Raw genomic sequence first — 26,741 nt, 5'->3', positions numbered from 1 at the left:
AGTTAGGTGGCCCATAAGATATCAAATGAAAGGTATTGGAATCATCTTTTCAACGCCATCGATTTTTCTAAATTTTGAGTTCGGATGAGGGAGATATCTCGTTTGAAGTCTGCCTGTCCAGTTAAGGAAAGTTACCCGGATTAATGAGGGGTATTTTGGTCTTTTCCTTACCCCATCAGCTTAAAACATTTTTAGTATTATTTTAAGGGTCAAAACTGATTTGGGTCAGTTTTGACAATCCTAAATACACTTTGGATTTTGAGAGGAGTTCAAGAAGAGGAAAAGAAGAGAAAGGAAGAACGAACAAGATTCTTGCAATTTTGGTTTTCACCAAGGATTCGTCCTAAGAGGTATGTAAGTTTTCATAGCGATGGATTCATTCACCCACACGTCAATCATGAGTTCCTTTTACAAATTTTGTCCATAAGATTGAGTATATTTGAGTTCTTGATGAGTTTTATTAAGTTTGTGATTTAATCTTTAAGTATGAGGTTTCGTTGAGTTCTTGCGATGAGGATCTTTTGTTTGAGTATTCCTCTTGAGCGATTTAGGGCAGATTTTGTTGTAATTATGTTGGGTCTAAGAATTCAAAGGAGTTTGAGGGAAATTGTTTGATTCTAGAGGAGTTAGATACGAAATTGAAGCAAGAAAACTCGTCATAAATCTGGGCAGGGGGTGGGGCGATGCGCCACTCAGTGCTCCCCAAACCATCTTCTGTAATATAGGGGTTGGCTCCCTGCGCCACTCAGTGCACCAGGGTCGTCTGCCCCTGTCATGTTTCCATCGTTTGATCCGTCTGAGTTCTTTTAAGGTGTACCTTAATTTACTCATTTCTGATTCTAACTACTCTAAACTACATCTCAACAATGATAGATTCTTCATAAAATGAATCATAACCCTAGAATTCATAATTTAAATTCAAGGTAGACTTAAGAGTAAAGTCTTGAGAGTTGGTACGAGTTATTTTAAGAAGTCTTTTACATTTTTTTAAAACCTGTTTAAAGACTTGAGTACTTGAGTTTGAGGATGAGAATTTCAAAATGAATATATGGGAACTAAGTATTTCCAAGAATAAATGATTTTACATTTAAAATGAGAGGAAACATCGTTTACCAAATGAGTTCATGAGGAGTTTTTGAGTATAATATTTTTTAAGAGAACCTTTTGAGTAATAATCTCAAAGCTTGAGGATGAGGAAATGTTTTTAAACATATGAGCTAAGTATATTTTTGGAAGTAGTATTGAGCACCGATATGGGGACGATTTCATACAACTCGAAGTCCTCATAAATCATGTAGCCAACGTGGGTAGAAAGGGTCATACTTTTTAGATGATTTATTATTATTTTGTAAGCATAGGTTAGTGGATCCACTTAGTTGAGAATGTCTTATACTCCGGCAAGGTATAAGATAGTTCTGACAGTGTGGGCGAGACGATGTATCACCACATAGCTCATAGTAATGGTTGTCGGTTAGAAAATCTCCCAAATTAAGTTATTTTGTATTTTACATACAAACTCAGTTATTATTGTATTTTTAAATACATTGAGTTGTTATCTACCGTTTAAAATATTTTATAGAAACTGCATCTTTATTGTTGTTTTTATAATGTATTGAGTTGAGTATCCATGAGTTGAGGTTGAGTCGAGCAGAGTTGATGTGAGTATGTTTCCTTCTTTCCAAGTTCAAGCTTTTATGTTATGTTCAATATTCCCCTTACATGCTCGTACATTCAAGGTACTGATGTTGTTTGGCCTACATCGTTTCATGATGCAGATACAGGAGATCAGGGTCATCAACAGGTGATTCGTTGATACCATTTGCAGTTTCAGAGTTGTTTGGTGAGCCTCCTTACTTTCGGATGATCCCTTATTTATTTCCATCTATTTCAGTTTTGTTAGGTTGATCGGCGGTCATGTCCCGACATCTCTCATAGTATTAGAGGCTTCATAGATCGATAGACAGTAGTAGTTAAGAATTCTATTTTATTTTCTATTGTTAATGTTCTAGACTTGAGTTGCCCTTGTGGCCAGTTTGAATATTTCTAAATGTTCTAAGTTTAAGCATTTGAGGCATTTGAGTTAAAACTTTAAATTTGAGTTAAAACTTTATATTTAAGTTATCTTATGTTGTGTAAATCTTTCGCTGAGAGTTGAGCCAGGTAAAGGGTTCACTTGGGGGCAGCAATGGTACTCTAGTATCGGTCACGTCCAGGGTGTAGGCTCGGGGCGTGACATAGTAGTAGTAGAAGAAGTCCAGAAAATTGGTCCTCTTAAAATGAGAGGAAATCCCTCTATTTATTGACAACAAAGGGTGGTGTGAAACAGTGCTTATTGTGCCTTACCGGAAAGGCCGCAACCCTTTGGAAAGGTCACAACCTTTCATAAAAGTCACAATTTTTCATAAAAGTCGCAATTTTTCATAAAAGTCACAACTCTTCATAAAAGTCACAACTCTTCATAAAAGTCACAACTCTTCATTTTCCATTCGCACCTTTTAAAACTCAACAAAATTAATGTAAAGACACAAGCTTTAAGTGAAAACATGAAAGAATCAAGAATATGTACAAATCAACCAAGAAAACAATACTATTAATAAAGCTTGAAACACTATTAAGCAAACACCTTCTTCTTCTTTTTAACCGAGAAGGATTAAATTTGTCTTATCATTGTGTAGAACAAATTTTATTTTAATGTTTCTCCCTCTTAAAAAAAGAAGAAGCATATGTTTGTGTAATAGTGTTTCAAGCTTTATTGATAGTCTTTCTTTTGGTAGATTTATAGGTTGTTGATTCTTTCATGTTTTCTCTTTAAGTTTGTGTTTGTCTTAATTTTTTATATTTCTCTCTTTTAAACTTGTGAGGTTCTTAATTTTGCACTAAAATTGGTTCTTGATTGTGTAGTGAAAATGCTTTACTTTTAAAAAAAAAAAATCTTTTGTGATTGATTGAGTAGGTGATAAGAAATTGTCTAGTTTTTTAGATAAAGGTTTAGGATTGTGTGTTAATCACTTTCCTTGTTAGTCGGTATTGAAAATAAAATTAACGTTTGTATATTTCTCTGTAACTAAATTTACTTGTCTGTATTGAAGATGTTTCTATGAATGAAAAACTAAAGTATGCGTGATCAGCTAGCATGTTTGATCTATAGATTAGAATATTCCGACATGTTAAATCTATATGATGTTTAGTTAAACATATTTTGTGACTATATTTGTTGAGAAAAAAATATCTATTCAAATGATAGTTTATATATGATGGTGATAAGAAAATATGATAAATATATCTTGACAATTATTTGAGAGAGTTGATTTGCTTGTACGGAATGATAATTAATATTGTATGCCAAAAACAACCAATTTTTGGGATCAGTGGAATATTGTCACTCAGCGATGCGGGGTTGCATGTGTATAATTTTTGGAGAATTAATTAAATAAACAATTAGTATTTATATAGTTGATGCTTAACTTGTTTGGGACTGAGATAGTATTGTTGTTCTTATTATTTTCTTTTTTCAATTTGCTAAACATAATATTTGCGATACCAAGATAGACAATTATCGTCTTCAGATTATATTGATTTAGGGTGTGTTTGGTATGAAGGAAAATGTTTTTTTTGGAAAAACAAATTGATTTCTAACTTATTTTCTCATGTTTTGTTGGTGAGTAGGTGTTTGGTTGGTGAATGGAAATATTTTCGGTGTAAATGCACGTTTTGGAACTCCTTTTACTTCTTGTGATATGGTATATTCATCCTTCCTTTGCGTGATTTCGTTAATTAATTTGACACAGGCTAAGGCTGCTTTTGCTGATGAATTGAGGACGGAGGATGTGCAAGATGAGGAAAACCTCCGTATGTTGTGTTACGAGAGGGGGGCGAAACATTGGATTCTTTGATAGCAAAGTTATTCTTTCATCGCGAAATCTGAATAATATCCATTACTTGAAGTGATTCTTGATTTTGCATATGACCAATTAAGATACTAGGGAACAATATTCTCAATTTCTTGTGAATTCTTAGCCTATTTTTGTACTCATTCTAGAAACCACAAAATCACAAAGAAAATAGATTCATAAGTTTGATTCCTTGTATAAAACACACGTGTAAGAAATATTCGGTTGCATGTAAAGTGTAGTTCACAGATGAAAAAATGGCAATATGGATTCATTTTCATTGTTCTTTAAATGATTATTATATGTGTTGAGAGATTACTTCTCACATGTTTTTTCAAATGAATGGTTGAGTTTCAAAGGGTTTAAGCTCCTCTATTTCAAGATGACATGATTTTAGGAACTTGCAGTTTGACTTTAGTATCCAGTAAAGCATAGATGATATGGGCAAATGGTAATCACATCATCCCTCACTCAACTCTTTTTTATCCGTACTAAATATAAGTAGGTCGGATATTATCACATTTTTAACCTGCCCATATGCCAAGCGCGTTAGTGAGAACATATTTATATGCAAATCGAGATGAAAGCAGTAAAAGTATCCACACCTGGATTATATGACGAAAACTTTTTACTCCTATGAATATCCAATGAAAACCAGTACAGGTTCTCACAATGTATCTAGATTTGCCACCTTCATAGGATACACGTCTATATAACTCAAGCTCCTATTTGTCTCAAAAACAGAATATGCAAAAACAGTCACTGTTCCTAACAATGGCTGAATATCAACACCTGTTGAGCTCCATTTACAGCTATTGAGGCACTGTCACTCAACTTAGTGTGATGGTTCTATCCCTCTGTCTTTGTTTTTACTCCATTTTTTAAACCTGCAAGTACGGATTGCTACTGTCTTACTGAGAACCAAATGGTCGATCCTCAACCACTAGAGTTGTATCCCTGCTCTAGAACAAGCAACTTTAACTGCCAGAACTTGAGACATCATCCTTGAGCCGCATCTACTGAAGCTAAAGAACAAACTTTTACGTCAGTGACTTGGATAGGGACTATTTTTTAATAAAATCTCAAAGAGAGCGATCATTATTTTCATGTGTAGGAGGGTTCACACTTGACCTATAGCACAGAACAGGGTCATAGGTTCAATCTACTGAGTTAGAAAATTGCAAAAAGCTTAGCGCAATGAAATCATTCATAAAGAAGGAACCAAAGTTGAATTATGCCATTGATTACTGGTAGCCACACTTCCAGAAGTCGAGAATAACTTGACCTCAGCTCAGTGTCTCTGGGTGTAGATGAGGTTTTTTTTAAAGGCTCTTCTTCAAGTTATGCGACCACTTTGAGTATTTTGATATGAGGGCATTGTTGAATAGAACAGGTTAAGGCCCGAGCAACAAGGAAACACCACATTCAAAGGGGAGATCATGCTTCATTCCTGATCCAAAGAAGAAAAGGAGGAAAAGCAGGTATTTTTACCATTAAGGTTCTGAAAGATACAAAAACTTTTCGTGTTTGGCATTATGTTCCATATCTTCTACATGTTTCAACGGGTTGAGAGGGATGATCCGCTGATAGTTGCCTGTATCGGTGTCCTAGATAAAATGCTGTCAGTATCCACATCAAGCAGACCTGAAAGAAGAACCAAAGTTATGTTGAACATTCAACCTTTATTTCTCTGAGGCTTTTCAATCACTAAAGAGAAGTGTGCAGTAGTGTGTATCCACTATCCAATCATCTGGAATTGTATAAATCTAAAACTATAATTTCAAGACATTAAGAGTAGTGTTGTCAAGGAGGGTTTTACTTACAGGCAGGGCATATAGAGAAACAGCTGATGCCTTGCCACTGAGAGTGCTGAAGAGTAGCTTGTACATTGCAGCTGCTGTAGCATCCCCAAGTCTTTGAACAATTACATCTATGCATACCTGTATAGACACGTTGGCATACCACAAAAAGAAACAATAGAATCATTCTACTGCTAGGGATATTCAAGTGACACTTACAACCACAACAATCCTTTCAAGTGTCATGAAACACTTGTGCAGACATAATAAAATAATGCTTAACCTTCTAGCTTTGCTATATCCTATCAAAAAGATTATTAAAATTGGAAATCAAGATTTGCTACAGACATGATATTCACAATTCAAGCTGCTGCTAATATGTAAGATGGAACAATGATAATCTTTCAGGTCACTATTTTTGTAACATACCTTTGCTTTATACTTCTCGTCCTGTGAGACAACAGTGAAAAGAAGCTCCCTTGCAGGCCTGGTAATGACGTATGTGACCACCTATCGTAAAAGACAAAAAATATGAGGCTCAATTGCAGAAGTGTATGCCTACGCCTACTTATCTTTTATTCGTCACAAAACCTGTTGGCACGGCATATTCAGTACACCTTAACTTTTCTTTGTTCTAATTATCCACCGCATACTTGGGTTTTTGATAGCCTCAACCCCTTGGATGGTGATGCAGGAAAGAGTGTGGATACACTCTCTTCTAAGGGCATGGAAGTAAAGAAAATTGAAAAATTAGCTTCCGAGTGAGGTATTTTCCAACCATTGATTGCCACATAGATAGTCTATTTGTTCCAATTGTCTCTTTCTCCTTGCTTCTTCATAATATACAAGGCATATTTTACCCCATCTTTGAACTTTTTATTTCTCCTTTCAAAGGAAAAGTTTATCTGTTTCAACTGTGTATTTCTTCTTTTTGACACTAACTATGTATTTCTTCTTCTTCATACCAAAAATGCAAAATAATTGGCTGAACACCATTATTTTTAGCCAAATAAAAAGTTTTAGCTACAATAATGGGTTCTAATTGTATATTTATTTCTGTTTCTTTGGCTACAATAGCTATTTATTCCTATTCTGTATTATTATTAAGACAAATCTGTGAAGAACATAGTTAAAATTTCATTATTTTTAGCCAAATAGAAAAAGTTTTAGCCAAAATAATTTAGTTTCAATTGTGTATTTGCTTTTGTTGCTTCTTTAGATGTGATGTCTATTCATTTCAACTATGTAATTTTTCTTTTTTGGGGTAAATCTGTAAAAAAAAAACTTGGCTAGAACTTCATTATCTCCTGCCAAATAATAAAAGCTTTAGACAATATAAATATATAATAGAGCACCAACAGTGTAATTCTTTTTATTTTATTTTTTTTAAACTGGTAACTTTGTATATTCCTCAAAAGAGAGTACTAAAACTGTACTGGTCAATATTTACACAAGTACTTCAAATCCTACTATCTTTTCCTAAATTGAGTATGGTACATCAATTACGGAGATTGTATCATTTGAGTATAACTGATTACACCAAAAAAAATAGAAGCATAAAACAATATAGCTTGACTTTTTGCATACTGTTCTCTATACTATCAAAAGTTCTAGGTCTTGTATCCTGATATATATCCTCTAGTATCCCACCAGCAGAAGACCATAGTAGATCATTGGACTCCTCAAGGGTGGAACTTCATCTTTAGAAGACAATTAAATGACTGTGAGATTCAGAGGGTAGCAGATTTTTTCAACACCACTGAGCAATCTAATGGACTGGAAGGGGGTCAAGACATTTTGTGGTGGAAAGGCAGTCAGAAGGGTAGTTTTAAGGTGGGCTATGCATACAAAAACCACCCCAATCAGCCTCACAGTCATTGGAGAGGAATCTGGAAGTCAGAAATCCCACTCAAAGTGGCCTGTTTTGTCTGGTTGTTAGCCAAAGAAGTTGTACTGTCTCAAGACAACTTAAAGAGGAGGTGGATACCATTACGTTCTAGATATTTTTTTTTGTGGGGAAATTGCTAACAGGCAAGTATCTCTTTCTACATTGCAAGATCACTGGCCAACAATGGAGGTTATTCCTGAATCCTGAATCTTAAGGGTATGCCATGGACCATGCCTGCCAAGATCACAGAAGCAATCCAGAGTTGGGAGGAAGCAGGAAAGCAGTCCAAGAACAGAGACAAATAGAGAATTATCACAGCTAGTATATGGTGGGCAATATGGAAGGAAAGGAACTCTATAGCCTACCTGCTTCATGCCAAACATCCTTCCAAAATTCTGTTTTCTCTCCATTCCCCACTTTGATCTTTGTGTTAGCATTAAATTCATGTCACAGAGATCTAATGAATCTCCATACACTGACCCCATATGGTGTAATCACCTCTTTGGTCATCCATTTGTCTTCATCTACATATTTTGCGTTAATGACTTCCTTCCAGTAGGTCTGCTCTTCATTATTGAACTTCCACAGCCATTTTATCCTAAGGGTTTTGCTCTAATTCATCAAGTTCTTTATTCCCGGACCCCAATGCTTCTTTCCCACTATCACATAGATTACTTACTCCTTAGGAAGGGTGATAGAGGTCGCTGTAAGGATTGCAAGGTTATCCCAAGTGAAAATCTTACTACCCAACACAAGCTTTTGGTGATGGACCTGGAAATTAAGAGGGATAGGAGGAAGAAGAGGGTTTTCGATCGACCGAGGATTGAATGGGGTGGCTTGACCCCTACCCTTTCTCGGGAGATGGGCGAAAAGTTGACTGGGATGGGGGCTTGGAGTGGTAGTGAGGATGCGGACACCATGTGGAATAAAGCAGCTAGTTGCATTAGGGAAGTCACTTCTAAGGTGTTGGGGGTTTCAAGGGGTAATTTTGGAGGCCATAAAGGAGATTGGTGGTGGAATGGGGAAGTCCAAGGCAAAGTGGAAGCAAAGAAGGCGGCTTACACAAAGTTGGTGGAGTGCGAAGACGAGGAAGAGAAGCGGACGCTTAAGAAGGTTTATAAGACGACAAAGACAGAAGCTAAGTTAGCAGTTACGAAGGCTAAGACGGCAACTTTCGAACGCTTGTATGTCGAGCTGGGGGACAAAGGTGGGGATAAGAAATTGTATAGGCTTGCAAAAGCAAGAGAGAGGAAGGCTCGTGACTTGGACCAAGTGAAGTGTATCAAGGATGAGGAAGGCAAAGTATTGGTGGAAGAGACCTCCATCAAGCAAAGATGGCACAGATACTTTCACAAACTTTTAAATGAAGAAGGGGACGGAGACATTGTGTTGGGTGAGTTGGCGCACTCTGAAAGACTTCGGAACTTTGGGTACTGTAGGTGTTTTAGGATCGAGGAGGTTATAAGTGCTATTAGTAGGATGAGCAGGGGAAGAGCGACCGGACCTGATGAGATTCCGGTGGAATTTTGGAAGAGCACGGACAAGGCAGGTATAGAGTGGTTAACTGGGTTGTTTAATGTTATTTTTAAGACAGCAAAGATGTCTGATGAGTGGAGATGGAGTACAATGGTTCCGTTGTATAAAAACAAGGGTGATATCCAAAGCTGTAACAACTACAGGGGTATCAAACTGCTAAGCCATACTATGAAGATTTGGGAAAGAGTGGTGGAGATGAGGGTGAGAAGAGGGGTGTCCATCTCTGAGAATCAGTTTGGATTCATGCCGGGACGATCGACTACGAAGCCATTCATCTTATGCGAAGGCTGGTAGAAAAATATAGAGAAAGGAAGAGAGACCTACATATGGTATTCATTGACCTTGAAAAGGCCTATGACAAAGTACCGAGGAATGTCCTCTGGAGGTGCTTGGAGGGTAAAGGTGTCCCGATGATTTATATTAGGGCGATAAAGGACATGTACGGTGGAGCCAAGCCTCGGGTTAGGACGATTGGAGGAGACTCGGAACATTTCCCAGTTGAGATGGGGCTGCATCAGGGATCAGTCCTTAGCCCTTTTCTATTTGCTGTGGTGATGGATGAGTTGACGCGGTCTATTCAAAAGAAGGTACCATGGTGTATGTTATTTGCGGATGACATAGTACTGATTGATGAGACGCGGGACAGAGTTAATGCGAGGCTGGAGGTGTAGAGACAAACGCTGGAGTCCAAAGGGTTCAGGTTGAGTAGGACCAAAACTGAATATTTGGAATGCAAATTCAGTGATGCGGTGGATGAGGCAGATGGGGAAGTGAGACTTGACACACAGATTATTCCTAAGAAAGAAAGTTTTAAGTATCTTGGGGCTGTAATCCAAGGAAGTGGTGACATAGACGGTGATGTCACACATCGCATTGGGGCGGCTTGGATGAAATGGAGGCTTGCCTCTGGAGTCTTGTGTGATAAGAAAGTCCTACCGAAACTTAAAGGTAAGTTCTACAGAGTGGTAGTTAGACCGGCCTTGTTATATGGAGCGGAGTGTTGGCCAGCCAAGAACTCACATGTTCAAAAACTGCATGTTGCGGAGATGAGGATGTTGAGATGGATGTGTGGGCACACGAGGAGCGATAAGATTAGGAATGAGGTTATCCGAGAGAAGGTGGGAGTGNGATGTTGAGATGGATGTGTGGGCACACTAGGAGCGATAAGATTAGGAATGAGGTTATCCGAGAGAAGGTGGGAGTGGCCTCTGTGGTGGACAAGCTGAGGGAAGTGAGACTGAGATGGTTTGGGCATGTGAAGAGACGGTGCACAGACGCCCCAGTGAGGAGGTGCGAGGGGCTGGTTGTAGAGGGTACGCGGAGGGGTAGAGGTAGGCCTAAGAAGTATTGGGGAGAGGTGATTAGACAGGACTTGGCTCAGCTTCGCATTACCGAGGACATGACTCTAGATAGGAAGGAGTGGAGGTCACGTATTAAGGTTGAAGGTTAGTAGGGCTAGCGTGTTGTCTTCCCGTGCGAGGGTTTCGGTGGGTAGCGTTTGTAGTAGTCCTAGCCTTGCTCTTGTAGTTCTTGTCTGTGATCCTATAGCCATTTGTCGTTTACTGCGTTTCACCTCTCACAGTATTTTCTTGATGTTATTGTCTCCTTTGTTGATTATGCACTTTTCTCTTATTGGATACTATATCCTATATAATGTTTCCTCTTCTTTTACTTGGGTTGTCATACTTGAGCTGAGGGTCCTCCGGAAACAGCCTCTCTACCTCCATGAGGTAGTGGTAAGGTCTGCGTACACTCTACCCTCCCCAGACCCCACTTAGTGGGATTTCACTGGGTATGTTGTGCTGTTGTTGTGTAGCCTTAATTCTTACTGTTTCCTTGCCAGAGGAATTTTCTTCTCATTTATCCAACCTATTGATTACCCTCTTGGGAATTGGGAATACTAACATCATATAGATTGGTAGTGAATCAAGAATATAATTAATCAAGGTCAACCAACCACCCATAGAGATATGTTGTGATTTCCATCTTGCTATTTTTATTTCTTCTTTTCTTTTGATGCAATGAACTTTTGTTTCCAACTTATATTTCTTATCAATTCCATAAAGAGTTTATTATTAGGGGTGTGCATAATTTGGATTAACTCAAAAATCAAACCAAACCGATTTTTTTTTGTTATTTAGTTTGGTTTTTTGGTATGGTTTTGGATTAGAAATTTTGGTTTCTTGGTTTGGTTTCAGATTTTAGAAAACAAATACCGAAAAATTGAACCAATAGAGTATATATTATGTTTATATATATATATATGTGTGTGTGTGTGTATATATAACGCATTTCATTCTTGGTACATGGTCAATAAAGAAATAGACTAGCATTAAACAATACCTACATTTTGGTTTGATATTAATATTAGGAGTGCAATTTGTTGACTTGTTCCATTATGCTTTTGTAGGAGACTAGCAGTGTTTGGCTATCTCATCAAACATATATATATATTGTTATCCTAGCAGTGTTGTCCACTATTTCAATCATGTGAATTGAATTTAGGAAAAGTATTAATTTAAGAGAATGTCATTACCACTTCTCATTCTTTATAATAGTTATTCTTTTTTTGTCATTTAAATATAACTATTCAATTATATTAGATCTGTGTTTTCTTATATGACACAACTGAATAACCAAAAACACAAACTGAAAAAAAAGTAAAAATGAACCGAAAAGAGCAAAACCGAATCAAACCAAATTTATTTTGATTCAGATTGGATGACATTTTATCAAAACCATAAAATGAAAAACAGAAACCGAATGATGCAAAACAAAACCAAAAAATCGGATGCACAGACCAATCCACTATATTCTGTCAAACGAAAAAAATATCGCCTCAATAATGGAGTTGTTAACTCTTTTACGAATTTGGCCCGCAAAAGATGATCCAAAAATTCAATGAGTATAAAAAGGATTTTATTTTTAAAAAATGACACATCGACAAAGAATCCACATGGCAGCGCGTGGGTCTCACCTCCATCAGATGAGATTGGTCTATAGGGAAAGGAGGAGGTAATGAGGACTACGGAAAGTTTAGGTGTGGACTAAGTGCCCATTTGAATTGGCTTATTTTAGGTGTTTTAAAGCCAAAATAGCTTTTAAGCAGTTTTGTAGTGTTTGGGTGAACTAAATAAGTGCTTATAAGAACTTATTTATAAGACGATAACAAAAATTCTAACTTCTGACTTTTGGCTACAAGTCATAAGCCAAAACTCGATCCACACAGGCACTAAATAAATTGTGCCAAGTTTATGGGGTAATAATGTATTCTGCCAACTAAAAATTGTACGAATGCCAGAATGGCGTTCCTCTTTTACAACTTCTTGTCATTATTTTTATTACTGTTCTTTAGAGGTTGGGAAAAGGATGTAAGGAAAATATACCTTCCTCAGGGTTTCTGAGATGGCCACTGCAATCCATGTGGGCCATACTGCTAAAGCAATTAGATTCGCGAAGGCAACAAAAGGTGCAGAGCAAATAGCTAGAGTAACACCAGCAAAAGTAAGGATGCCCCCCTGCAACCAAGTGGTGAATAAGGACTTTTAAAACGTGTGACACTAGAGATGCCAATTAAAATGAATCATGTTGTAGCATGTTGTGAATGTAGAGAAATATAAAAGAAAGAACGGGAACTGCAGTTCAAGAAAATAGGAAACTGATCAACTTAAAAAACTGTCCTAGATATCTTATCACTTCAAAATTCTACTTACTCTGACTTTGCATACATGGGAATTCTTTGTAGATCCTTCAAAATAAACTTCTAACTCACTAGGAGCTAACATTAACCAACAAGATATTAACACTCTTACACACCCCCAAGTGATAGAAATAGTTTATGTTCTATGGTGGAACTCAGATAAGGAAAGTGATGCGAATGACAAGAATATTTGGAGAGGAAGAAGCCTTCCAGTCAGAACCTCCATCACATTGAGAGTAGATAAGAGAAGTTTTAAATTAGAGTTGTTCAAGTAGCATGTAGAGATTGTATACACTTCCACAAATTGGAGAAATTGAATGTCCCCTCAAAACCCCTTTCCCTCAGACACACAAAAGGGAGAAATAGGATTAGCTTCATGATTGAACTTTTGCATGTTATATACATCTACACCATACCGTCAAAGTGAGCTGTCCAGCAAGGATAAAAATAGCAATAAAACTATTGATCTGTGCAAATAATCTTCTTCTACCAGTGGGATCTGTTACTGCAGCAGCAATAACAGTTACTTTCTGCAAAAGAGTCAAAAGGTTGGGAGTGAGGCTGCAGTAACTATAAGCGGGTTTTTCATAAAGGCGGTCATCTATGTGAGATTAGTAAATCACATAAATACACCACATTACAGATCATGTGATCCATTCTGTCACTTAATAAAAGGAAATTCTTCTCATACCTGAAAGTAAAAAAAGGAGGACACAACTGCACTCAGCCAAAGGAATAATGAGACATGCAATAAGTAAGTCGAAGAAAGAATGAGCTTTAGCCCATCCAATATAGCCCAGAACTGAGGCTTTGCTACAGAAGCTGGAGATTTTGGGGAAGTTGTTCTCTGTGTGAGCCCTGGTATATTCTCGGCCTCTTCAGCTTGATCGGTATCAGCTTCCCTAAAAACAAAACGCTAAAGTTAGAGACTACAACAACAACAACATACCCGGTATAATGCCACAAAGGTTAGAGACAACTCGATTATAATATTCTTTTTGGGTGGGGTGAGGAAGGGGATAGAGAAAGTAAGTCATGCAAGGACATTCATATAAAGTGCCTCTTTTTCATTGCTAGTATGTGTACTCGACTTCATTCTTCCTCTATATCAAAAGATGTATATCTAGAAAGTTAATAGTATCCAATAGTTTTATACTTCGCAGTGTGTGTCTTCTTTTTGTTTATACATTTATATTGATAACTGAGAAATCCCAGAAGGACAAAGGTGCACGATTTGAAACTCGGTGTCTAATGGACCGGTCTCTATGTGAAATCTTCTTTTTAGTAACAAATCATCCTACTTTTTCACTTTTCAGCTATATATTAAATATACTATCGCCAAGCTAGAAGTCGCCCCTTGTCTCCACCTTTCATCCTCCTTCTATTTCCTTTTATAGATACGTAATACTTCATTCCTCACAATTTTAGTGGGGTATCTGACAGGATATGGAGTTTAAGAAAGCAAGACTTAACTTTTAAATCTTGTTTTCTGAAACAAGTCATAGACATTTGTGTGGTTATAAATCATCTCATTAACAGTAAAATGGGAAGCTTAAATTTAAATTATTTTTAGGGAAAAGGGTCAAAAATGCCCTTATACTATATGAAATGATCAAAAATGCCCGCCTCCAAGGCCTAGCTCAAGTGGCAAAAGGTGGAGGATTTGTGGCTTAGGTCGCAAGTTCAAGCCTCACACCATGCAAAGCGAAGCCTGGTATTTAAGTGGAGAAGGGTAGAGAGGCGGGCCCATTATCCACCGAGTTTAGAACGCTGTGATTGGTCCAAAGGGCGGGTCACAGATGGATTTCTCGGTTATCAAAAAAAAAATGAGCAAAAATGCCCTTTGTTTATACTTTGGTCCATTTATGCCTTTACTATTGGTGAAATGGCCCAAAAATTCCCTCAGGTGTAACAGAGGTAACGGAAAATAATTAAATTGTACTTAAACAATTTAATTAGTCTTAACAAAATTTGTTTTTTCCTCCCCTACTCTGTAATTTAGTCCTGAAATTTTCCGTTATAAATAATGGTCAGCCATCTCCATTTCTAACATCAAAACTTGAATAGCTAAAGATCCAAAACTCAAAAAGATCATCCATCACCACAAGGAACTTATCACAAAAGGCTTAATCCCATTTCTCTTCCACACCATGAAGAAACAGAAACCTCACCACAACAGGTTCCATTGCCTCTCCGGCACCTCTAACCGGAGCTATCACATGCTCATTCGAGCTGATTCCATCGAGGGCTCTTCTCACTGTAGAACTCAATCAGAGTTTCAGCCTCTGGTCACAGTTGATTTCCTGGATCTGCCTCAGCCGAGAAGCTTCAATAATAGATCATCTTCTCTGTTTTACCAGAACGCCTCCAAATTGACTGCTACCAACAATTCACAAGGGACTACTGCTGTCGATAATCTCCGTCATAGAATTTTTCTGATGCAACAGATTACGTTGAGAAAACTGCTACTACTGACTATATGTACTTTGTGTTTTCAACTTTTAGGTGATCTTCAAGTGTAAATGTGAAATATTTGTTTGGTTTGATTATTTTCTACTAGTAATACTGTTGTTCAAATTAATTAGTCTTAATTTAAGAAATCTAGAAGAGGGGACTAGGGTTTTGAAGGAGGAAGAAATAATTTTGTGAATAAAATGGAGTTGGGTTCATCGGATAAGGAGAAGAGGGTAAACAAATTAAGACTAATTAAATGGTTTAAGTATTTTCCGTTGCCTCCGTTATACTGAGGGAATTTTTGGCCCATTTCACTAACAGTAAGGGCATAAATGGACCAAAGTATAAACGAAGGGCATTTTTGATCATTTCATATAGTATAATGGCCTTTTCGACCCTTTTCCCTTAATTTTATAATATAAAAAGGTGTCATTCTTTTGGAACAAACTAAAAAGGAAAGTGTGCGACATAAAATGAGATAGAGGGAGTGACAAGTAAGGCTAAACTCATTGACAGACACCTAAAGTTGGCACCATTTTTCATTTAGACACCTCAACTAAGACTTGTACCATTTAAACACCTATAGTAGGGTTGACTGTGTCTTGCGGTGGCTCCTAAAGTAAAGAAAGCCACTTTCCAATCAATTACGACTCCTCACTCAGATATTGATAGTATCCGTGAAGTTCTTGGAGAAATGAAAACTTCTTGAAAAGCTTCGACCAATGTATCTTCCACATCTTAGATTCAATCCTATTTGAGAATCAAGCGTCGAAACATCTAGAAGGGTCCGCTTATAGTTATTCAAGTATAGATACCTCCCGCCCCTTTCTAAAATACTAAAACAAAAAACCTTTTTAAAAATTCTTTTGAATCTTACCTTTCTTATTATTCTAGGTATTCCACCTAGAGAAATCTAAATGGACTAATTGATTAGGACGACTAATTCCATAGCAGTGTTCTTAATGGCGCTCGCCATTCGCCAAAGGCGCAAAGGCGAGGCGAGGCGAGCATGTCACGCCATTTCTCAGTGAGGCGCGGCGAGACCAATTAGGCGGCGTGAGGCGACATGAGGCGACGTAATGGCGACCTGAATGGCGGCGCCTTTTAGTTTTAAAATTTTAAAAAGGTCTTGGACTAAATATTAGTCAAAACTAGGGTTTTTTTTTTCATATTTCCAAACTTGGGACTCAGTCGCGACTCTCTCTTCAACCTCGTGATTCTCTTCAACCTCGCGATTCTCTCGATTCTCTTCAACCTCGCGATTCTCTTCTTCTCCTTCAGTCGACTCTTCTTCTCTTACTTTCTTCCTCGCGAATTGAAAGGTATGGTCTCTTTTCTTTCTTCTTCTCTTCTCTTCTTCTCTTCTTTTCTTCTGTTCAATTTCTTGTGAAGTGAATCTGAAATTCTGAAATCTGAAGTTCTGATACAGTGATACTACTGCTTTGCTGCCTTCTCTGCTCTGTTTTTTTTTACTCTGTTTCTTCACTGCTTTCTTTTTAGAGGTACCAAAGATAAAATACAAATGACGTTAAAAGACCCATTTAACTACTATTAGAATTATTTATTTGTTTTTGAAATTTTAATTTAATTTACTTGGAAAATCAGTACTTAAGTATGCAAATTTCATTTACGTTTGGAATTTAGAAAAACATTCAAATTTTTGTTTTGATCTACAGTTCTACACCGTATTTCTCTTTTTTAAAATTTATCTTACATTTTTTTTTTTTTATAAAAATGGTATCATTTAAATTACATGTCATGTTAAATCATATATCACTGCTCTGATTTTTTCCTCTGTTTTCTTTGTTCACTGTAAAATGTTGCTGAATGCTACTGCTTTCACTGTGCTGTCTATTATTTTTAAAAAAAAAATTAATTCTTCTATAGTAATTAATATAGTATCTGTTGTATTGTACAATAGTGAATTAAATGGCAGATGCTAGCAAAAAGAGGGACCTTGGGTGGAATTATGATACTCAAGGAGCAACGAAAGATTCGGTTAATTGTATCTTTTGTGGGAGTACTTTTAATGGTGGAATAACTCGACACAAGCAACATTTAGTGGGTGGTTTCAAGAATGTTAAACAATGTACAGCTTGTCCGTCGGCGATTAGAGAAGAAGTAAGGGCTTATATGCAAAATAAAATCGCTAATAATCCCAAATTTCAAGTGAGGCTGCCAGAAGAATATATTGATATTGATGATGTTGATGATATGGATGAGTATGCGGAAATGATACCTCCCTCCAAAACTCCAAAGATATCTTCTAGTGGAGGTGCATCATCCACCGCGCGGAATGTGACGAAAGGCCCTATGAATCTCTATTTTCCGCATAAATCAACACAAAAAGGAGGCTTTGAAAAAGGAGGAGGAATTGATGAAACAAAGAAAATTCTAAGAGAGCGTGCGGTAAGTGCTTTCGTGATATGGATGTATGATGCGGGGCTCCCTTTTAATTGTGTCAATCACAAATCATTTGATAAATTTATTGAGACAGTAGGACAACATGGCCCCGGAATGAAGCCTCCTACATTTCATGAAGTTAGAGTTACTCACCTAAAACAAGAGGTGGAGAAAGTGGAAAAAATCGTTGATGAGCATAAAGTGCAATGGACAAAGTTTGGATGTTCCATTATGATGGACAAATGGACGGCACGAAATGGTAAAATGATCATCAATATTTTGGTGAATTCTCCAATCGGTAGTGTATTTCTTGGTTCTGTTGATGCTAGCAATGAATTTACCGATTCCACCAAAATGTATAAGTTGTTTGAAAGCACTATTGAAAGAATTGGACCGGAAAATGTTGTACAAATTGTCACTGATAATGCTAGTGAGAATGTTAAAGCGGGAAGCATGATGATGGGTGCATACCCACACATTTATTGGACTCCATGTGCCGCTCATTGCATCAACTTGATGTTTGGTGACATATTCAAGGTTAAGCCATATGCTTCCGGTAATATCACTCTCATATCCTCTAACTTTCTTTATAGTCAATATTTAATACTTATTAGCTACTAATTACTATACTCTTACCTTAACAGTTTTTAAGAAGGCCATCAGAATCCATTCTTACATTAGTCAAAGGCCATTGTTGTTAAACTTGATGAGAAAATTCACCAAGGAAAGAAATTTGGTGAAACCGGCCAAGACAAGATTTGCAACGGCCTTCTTAACTTTGAGAGCTATGTACATACAAAGAAAAAACTTGAGAACTTTAGTCCTCTCAACCGAATGGACTTCAAGTAAATTTGCAAAGGAAACTTTGGGGAAAGAAGTTGCCAATCTTATTATTTCTGCCCACTTTTGGGATGATGTTGTTCGAGCACTTACAGTTTGTGGCCCTTTGACAAAAGTGCTTCGTTTGGTGGATGGGGAGAAAAAACCACCAATGGGCTATATTTATGAAGCAATGGATAGAGCCAAAGAAACTATTGAACGGGGTTTTCGTGGAATTAAGAAGCAATATGAGAAAGTGTTTGAAATTATTGATGCAAGGTGGTCAGACCAACTCCATCGGCCTTTGCATGCTGCAGGCCATGTTTTGAACCCAGGATTGTATTATAAAGCTCAAGAAGAGGGAACTTTACTACAGAGTCTGTGGACCGAGTATTATGCATGTGTTGAGAAGATGATCCCCGATACAACAATACAAGATTTACTAGTCGCTGAGCTTCCTAGGTACAAAATGGCGAATGGACTATTTGGTTGTGGTCCGGCTAAAAGAGCTAGAGACACAAGGTCACCGGGTAAGTGAGTTGATTTAGCTCTTACTTAAATTATTCGACTTATTTACACTCATTAACCTTTAAATTTATTTTATTATAGTGGAATGGTGGTCACTATTTGGTAGTGAAACACCAAACTTGCAAAAGTTTGCCATGAAAGTATTAAGCCTAACTTGTAGCTCATCCGGATGTGAGCGAAATTGGAGTGTGTTTGAACACGTAAGTAAAAAAATTATATCCTAATTTCCATATTATATTATTATCAATATCTATTAGTTAATATCTGTAACTTATGTGTAGATTCATTCCAAAAAGAGGAATAGGCTTGCACTATCGCGTCTCAATGATCTAGTGTACATTAAGTACAATAGAACATTGAAACGTCGTTATGATGCTCGTGATCTCATTGATCCAATTCGCTTGGATAACATTGATGATTCAAATGAATGGTTAGTTGGATGCCCTGAAGATCAAGAAGATGAACTAGTATATGAGGATGATGATCTTACTTGGGGTAGTGTTGCTACGGCAATTGGAGCTGATGAGAGTATCTATCATCTTAGGGGACTTTCTTCAAGATCAAGAGCACTTGACAAGGGCAAAGGAGTAGAAACTTCATCTACAAATTCAACTTCAAGTAGGACTCGGACACTATTTGATGAAGACTACGAGGAGGAAGAAGATGAGGAGCAATATAATGATGTAGAGGATGTTGATCTTCAAGAGTTGGATAGTTTTGAAGAAGAATAGACTTTTAGAGTTCTAGTATTATCTTTTGAATTATTGGGTCTTTAAAGTTCTAGACTTTTAGTATCTACTTTTTGTTTTTGAATTGAAATATTTGCTAATATATGTTATTGCTATTGAGATTTTGGATATTTATATATGCAATTAAATATTTTTAATTTTTGGTATTAATTGGCGCCTTGATTCAAAAAGGCGATCGCCTCGCCGCGTGGAGAGGCAGGCCCTTGTCGCCTTTTGTCGCCTCTCGCCGTCCAAAACACTGTTCCATAGGTATAGAAATATCATTATTTGATGGTTGATCTAAGTTCATGCAATTTATTAATAAAACTAAACAAAAAAATTATTCATTTTTATTAGTTATTTATTATTAATATTTGGTCAATCGTTCAATAAAATCAACTGAAAGGGAAATCATTTCGCCCTTTTTTTAATTTAATTACACATCGTAAACCTATACAACAAGAATTATTGACAAAAATTCTTATATTCAAATTGTTTTAACAATGAATTAATAATTCTCTCTAATCCATCTAGTTCCTTCTTGTACAATCATCTGATGAAGTCTCATCAAATAGCTCTTCCACTTCCGGTGGTCACATGTCATTTCACGGTCTGTCGACTCACTCGTAGAAACTGAGGAGGCCACTATGTCTACTAGTCTGGTTCACGAGTGGGTTCACGGACCGTCATTCCATTTCATGGCCCGTGAACTATTTCAAAAAAATTGGTTTTGTAATTTGTTTGTGTTTTCTATAGTTTTTTTTAAAACTGGTAAATGTGTATTCCCCAGCATTAAGGACATGTTGGACACCATCAAAAAGTGTTAGATAAATGTACTAACAACTATACCCCGCAGGTACCATAACTCCAAAATCTCGACCACAACGAGGGGGGAAGGCCTGAGAGATTGCTTCCCGCTTGCGAAATACTCCGGACTTGGAAGTAGAAGAACAACCACAGTTGAAGCCTTGCACCACGAGGTTGCAAGCACAGCAGCAACAAGCACCTCTCCCCAGCTGAAAAGGGAGGGTAAACCTGTACTTCGAGCAGCTTGGTGAGTCTGGAGGATGCTAGTTCCAGACGTATAGGGTCACTGAGCGACAGGGACGAGTCTATGGCCACAACCTCCTCTTCACAAAAAAAGAGGCAACTTGAGATCAGAGGCGAGAATTCCCAATACAGAGAAGAGGGGTAACATCAAAAGGAGTGTGTTGGATGAGGTACATATCAGATCCTCTGATTTGGTAGAGATGCCCGAGTTTCAGGCTTTTTTATCATTATGTATTGGGGTTGATGCGCGGTGTGCCAACCTCCAGGTGAGTACAACCCCATCTTGATCTGCGAATTCTACTCGGTATATACAACCACCCTTATTAGTATGCGGAAAAACAAGGAGTCTACCAAGGGCCAGCAACCATTGGACAGTGTGCGGGAGCGCTAAGTGTCGGTTAATATTTCAAAATGCACCGTCCAGCAGTCTATATTTGTGCCAGATGAGGTGCCGCTTAACACAGTGGAGTTCAGGTACAAGTTAGAGGGTCAAAGGATTTAGATTGGCTGGCTAGCATCGGTGCTGACAAATAGAACATTGGCCTAGTTGACTAAATGATAAGATCTTGATCACCAAGGGATCCCTCTTTGCGGTGAAGTTCTGGTGGGCGATTGTACGCCTACACTTGATTCCAACTACGGCTGACAATACACTCACTCTAGATCAGGCCGTGTCGCTTGCCAGCCTCATGTCGAGGTTTACTGAAAATTTACCCCAAATTATAGTGGAGGAGATCCGAGAGCTTGCACTGCGATTTGGGACCCAACTCCCATTCCCTTGATTGATCGCATAGTTGTACACTGTACAGAGAGACTCAGGTGCCTATATTGGTGGGTGTGGACCAGTCGGTGCAGGTGATTCACGTCCAAGACACTATTAAAAATTTGCGACGAGTCGAACCCTATTCCTAAGGGAAAGACAGCACCGTCCACTTCAAGGGATCTATTGTTGGAGGACTTTCCCGAAAAGAGTGAGCAGGTAGAGCTTTCGGCCATACAGGAGACAATCGAGCCACCATCAGAGACATATCCCACTACTGCTCCCAAAATAGTCCCCAGATATGTGCTTGCCCATAATTTCTACACTACTATCATCAGACGGTTGGATTAGGATCACATACTGTCCTGTCTCTAGTCAACCAAAGATCTGCAACTTAGCAAGTGGCTCTCAAGACTACGGTCCAATCGACTAACAGTCAATTGATTCCATGAACTGTGGAATGACTCGTGATCCTCTGCAAAGACCAGACCTAGAAGACAGAATCATGGTTGACTCCTGCTTTGACGGATCGTCAATTTGTTTGACGGTCCGTGAATTGGTGTCGCGGCCAAAGTTTTCCTATTTTGTTTAGGATAGGAGTGCCGTTTATAAATACTAGTTTCGCTTTTGGATGTTACTTAGTTTGTTGGATATGTTGTGTACGTTAGAGTTGAGAAAGATCCATTAATCATTTTTCTTGATTCTCGGTGATTTTTTGCTACTATTTTGGCATTGTTTTATGGTTAATACAAGTTTGTTTCTTCTACTCATCTGTTACATGTTATTTATCATGAATTATTCCAAGTCTTATGATTTGAATTTTGCAAGTATGAGTAGCTAAACTCCATAACTAGGGTTGTGGGAACCATGATGGATTAACGAATGTAGGTTAGAAAAACTAGTGATTCTTGAATGGTGAAACTGCATGTATTGTTATTCTCTTTGCATAATTACTTTGGACAGTATTAAGCATTAGAATTCGCCATAAATCTTAACTTGCATGAAAAAGAAGTCAAGGTTAGGAAAAGAGATTAACAACGTAGACTTGAGGCTACTAACCTTCATCTAATGATTTAAGCTCTCACAAGGATAATCAATCTGAAACCATTAAGAAACTTGATACACAAACATTTGTATGCCAAAAGGATATAATGTGATATTCATCTAATTGGGTCAAAAGACTTTTGTTAAACTCTTATCGTTAGTTTTGCATGCATATCGCCGAGATAGATCACTAATCGCATCAACTTGTTAAGTTATGAAATCATCGGGAACATAGTCATAGCTCACTCTCATTATTTGAAGACAAGAAACTTTCACCAAAGTGGTTATTGATAACACAAGATACAAGCAGTTTAACTTTTCATATTGCAAAACCCCCCTTGAAATAAAGACTACCAGCCGGATAACTGTACCTGACAAATTTCTCACCATATTCTCTGTGGGATTCGACCCTAACCTTGATTGGGTTCTATATTTGACAGCTACCGCTTTATATCTCATTTTAGAGGTGTAATTTGGGCATATCACTGTCCAGAGATGCCTTCAATATATAAAGTGTAGAGGAAGAACATGTCCAGACTGATTTACAATCATTCTTATAGTTTGTTCTTAAGGAGTTAAATAATGTCATCCTCTTTATACTCCTGGACTATCAAACTGTACAGATAAAGATATCAGGTTCATGGTAACCTGTGAGTACAATGCATATCTCTTTTTTCAGTTTGTTCATATAAAAAAGCATTTCCTCCTAAATCAAACACCTCTGTATCCCAAAAAAGAAAATGAAGGGAGCTGAAATAGAGAGATCTATATCAAACTTACACCATGACTCAACTAGACTAGAAAAATTATGATATCGTAGAGAGAACTTTCACTAATAAAGAAGATCACCATCCAGAGAAAGATGAGACAGCAATGCAACAGAAAACCAGGAATAACAGGGTAAGAAACCTGAGACAACCATCCTAAGGCTAATAGGGAGAGAAAGAACAGTAATTGCTTGCATGGAAAGAGCTATCGAGGGAGCTTAGCGAGCTGATTGTACAATTAGATATCTCTTTTCCTAATCTCATCTACTGGAAAATTCTATTGCTAAAAAATCTAGTGATAATCCCTGATCGGGGTAGGACAAGAACAACAAGAAGAAAACCTGATGGGAGATAGTTCTTCAGGAAGTTGTAAGATGTCTTTCTTGATTCCTTTTGATGACTGTGCAGCAAGTTCCATGAGAACTGCTGAAACAAGAAGTAAATCTGCAAAAAAAACAAAAGGGAACTACTAAGAAAATAGAAAACAACAAAGCCTCAAGAGAATAATAAGAATAAGGAAGCAAGATAATCATAAAGAGATACACACACGGTCCTAACCAAGCCATTCCTGTGGCAAATAACGAACCACACAGCTGGCCTAGTGTAGCACCAGCACCAATAAACCCAAACAATCTTGAACCTGACTATATACAGGAAAAAAAGTTAAACTGTATCTAAAATTGCTACCGTGAAGTGTAAAAGCAATATCATGATCTATTATGGTCATGGAAGGCATATATTAAAACCCTTGAACTTCCCTTCTGTAGGTCCGTTCAAATTAACGAATCAATTAGAGGCACAATTACCTCACTATCCATCACATCAATAACTCTAGCCCAAGTTGAAGATATAGTAATAAGATTAAGCAAAGCAACCTGAGAAACAATGAAGCAAGAATCTTATTCAGGAAACAAACACCAAAGAATGATAAAAAACTTACTATTGTAATAGTTGAGAATTAAAGCAAAAGCATTTACCCAAAGAAACAGGCCAATTCTCACTGACACGTAGAACCACCCATGGTTGCTCCAACTGGACGAGTTTGGAGTACTCATGTGACTCACCTCCACTTTTAACTCTTGTTTTAAAGTTGAGGACACATAGAGCAGTCCCTGCATTATTGCCATTTTTAAATCATAACAGTTGCATCGTCAAAAGGGTTGCTGCCAAAATCATGAAGTTGTACCTTGATATTAAATGGTGAACTCCCAGGAGTAGAAAAAAGCCACAGGATGTAGAACGCAACAAGTGTGACCCCAAAAAACCTGTGTATCAAGACCAAAGCCTGGAATTTAAAGAAGGGACCATTACAGATGACATTTAAAAAGACCCAAAACAAACCTAAATCAGCTTCTAACACTCCAAATTGGTCTCACCACACAAGAAAGCAGTAAGTAGCTGAACCTAATTCATAGCATTCAACAACAAAAAGAGTGTCTATAAGTAGCTGAACCTAATTAATAGCATTAGACAACAAAAAGAGTATCTATAATTTGATATCCTTATGTTGTAGAGTATCAAGATTTGCAATTTCTTTCTTCTCATCAATCATTATTAACATAGCCAGATAATTTGGAGTCGTAGAGGAATTCAATATTACTCTCAAATGACACCAACTAGGCCAAAAATCATCATTTATCAAATACATCAGTAAAACAACAATTTCACAGGTTTAATACAACACTCTATTGCGGTCAAACAGAAACCATCAAAATACAACTACTTCATGCTTAATACTGATACGGAGGCATGGATGAGTTATTCCAAATGCAAATGGGGAATAGATTGTAGGCTTTGTTAAAAACCTAAACTTGTGCAGAATTAGTAGAACTCCAACAGGGTCTAAAACTAGCACTTAATGGAAATTAATTCCACTGGAAGTATCAAATATAGTCTCAAAAGAAGTGTTAAACTTGGTTTCATCAATTTTTAACATATTATTTCATATGAACTTCATTTTATCTATGATTCTCTTCCTCTACTTGTGTAAAGAGACAATAAATATAATAGAGCAATGAAAGAAGGAATTAGCGAGTTACCTTTGACTTGGAAAGATTAGGCAATGAAAAGATTAAGGTGGAAAGAGGGGCAGCAAAGAGTGTGAGTATCAAGGATCCCACAAACAAGCTGGGGAGATTCCCCAATCCCAAAGATATAGCCCCTTCATCACGTAAAGGAAGAACCACAAAGTATGCGCTCAAAATCTGCATATATCATTAAATTCATTAAGAACAAGAAAAACGCCAAGAAGATGTTTATGATGGGGCAATTGAATCGATACTTACAAAGAAAAAAGTGGAGGAAGAGTAAAGCAATGCGGAGAGCTCGTGAGGAAGAAAAGTAACGAAAATGGAAACAAATGCCTCAATTTGATCTCTGCCCACCAAAATCATCTCATCTCATGCTCGATCAACGAATACAAATACACACAAATCTCACAAAGCTCTCACTGTCAAGATCTGCTTATTGCGAATCTTTGAATGGCTAATTGGGTTTGTCAAATTCATATGAGCTAAGCTTAATCTTCTTTTCTTCCCCTTAACCCAAATTGCCGGAATTCGTCAACTTTCGAGTGCAAGTCAAGTATAACACCTTGTTTGGATGGTTGTTATCATTCTATATTACTCCCTCCGTCTCATTTTATCTGTCACATTTTTACTTTGCATTTGTTTTAAAAAATAATGTAATTTTATACTTCTATTCTTATTTAATGTTTTCTTAAGTCAACTTTATTAATAAATGACAAGATTAATTAACTATTCTATTAAGGGTATAATAGGCAAAATATGGTAATTTATGCATAAATTTTATAAAATGGCAAGTATTGTTGTCCAGCTATTTATAGAAAGGATGACATATAAAATGGGACGGAGGAAGTATATTATACTAGTAAAATTATGTGCGGAAATTTAATATCACGAAATTTATAAAACAATACTTAAAACCTATCAATCATTAAAACAAAAACACTATATTATCTTACATACAAGATTACATAGTAACGAACATTAATAATGTAAAGAAAAATGAAAATTATAACATCTTATCATTTATCCTTAATAACATAAGCATAAATTAATGATTATAAAAAAACATATCAGAATCTATAACAATAGAATGAAACAGAAAGGAAAAAATCAAGCCCACAGAACGCACAATGTCTCCTTATGAAAATTATTCCCCTCTAGTACCTGATGTTTAAAGGAATAGATTATCTTGTGATAGAACGACTCTATTCACCAATGTATTGATACAAAAATAATAGTGTCAGTGAGCCACTCAACATGAGCAAAGTACACAAATATTGAATAGTGTAGAAGATGATTGTATTTCAGAATTTTCGTTGTTTTAAAATGAGAGGAAATCCCTTCATTT

General features: G+C 37.1%; 1 protein-coding gene across 3 annotated transcripts; it reads right to left on the bottom strand.

Annotated features, from left to right (window-relative positions):
- Positions 1–4,500: 4,500 nt before the first annotated feature.
- Positions 4,501–25,895, bottom strand: LOC125872998 (uncharacterized). 3 transcript variants are annotated; one of them, XM_049553831.1, is made up of 14 exons: positions 25,652–25,895; positions 25,406–25,570; positions 24,553–24,651; positions 24,344–24,478; positions 24,173–24,241; positions 23,914–24,010; positions 23,708–23,810; positions 13,505–13,715; positions 13,230–13,343; positions 12,500–12,631; positions 6,119–6,199; positions 5,714–5,830; positions 5,382–5,534; positions 4,501–4,915 (listed from the first exon to the last, which is right to left on the bottom strand). In XM_049553831.1, exons 1-13 carry the CDS (start codon positions 25,757–25,759, stop codon positions 5,424–5,426), a joined length of 1,542 nt encoding a protein of 513 aa, XP_049409788.1. In that variant the 5' UTR covers positions 25,760–25,895; the 3' UTR covers positions 4,501–4,915; positions 5,382–5,423. The 3 variants fall into 3 exon arrangements, with proteins under 3 accessions (XP_049409788.1, XP_049409789.1, XP_049409790.1); XM_049553832.1 differs by having other exon boundaries at positions 4,501–4,909; XM_049553833.1 differs by having other exon boundaries at positions 24,344–24,445.
- Positions 25,896–26,741: the final 846 nt, after the last annotated feature.

Source organism: Solanum stenotomum, chromosome 8 (assembly GCF_019186545.1).
Source record: "Solanum stenotomum isolate F172 chromosome 8, ASM1918654v1, whole genome shotgun sequence".
Lineage (NCBI taxonomy): Eukaryota > Viridiplantae > Streptophyta > Magnoliopsida > Solanales > Solanaceae > Solanum > Solanum stenotomum.
Note: the sequence above shows the minus strand (reverse complement) of the source record. Positions and strands in the feature narration are given on the sequence as shown.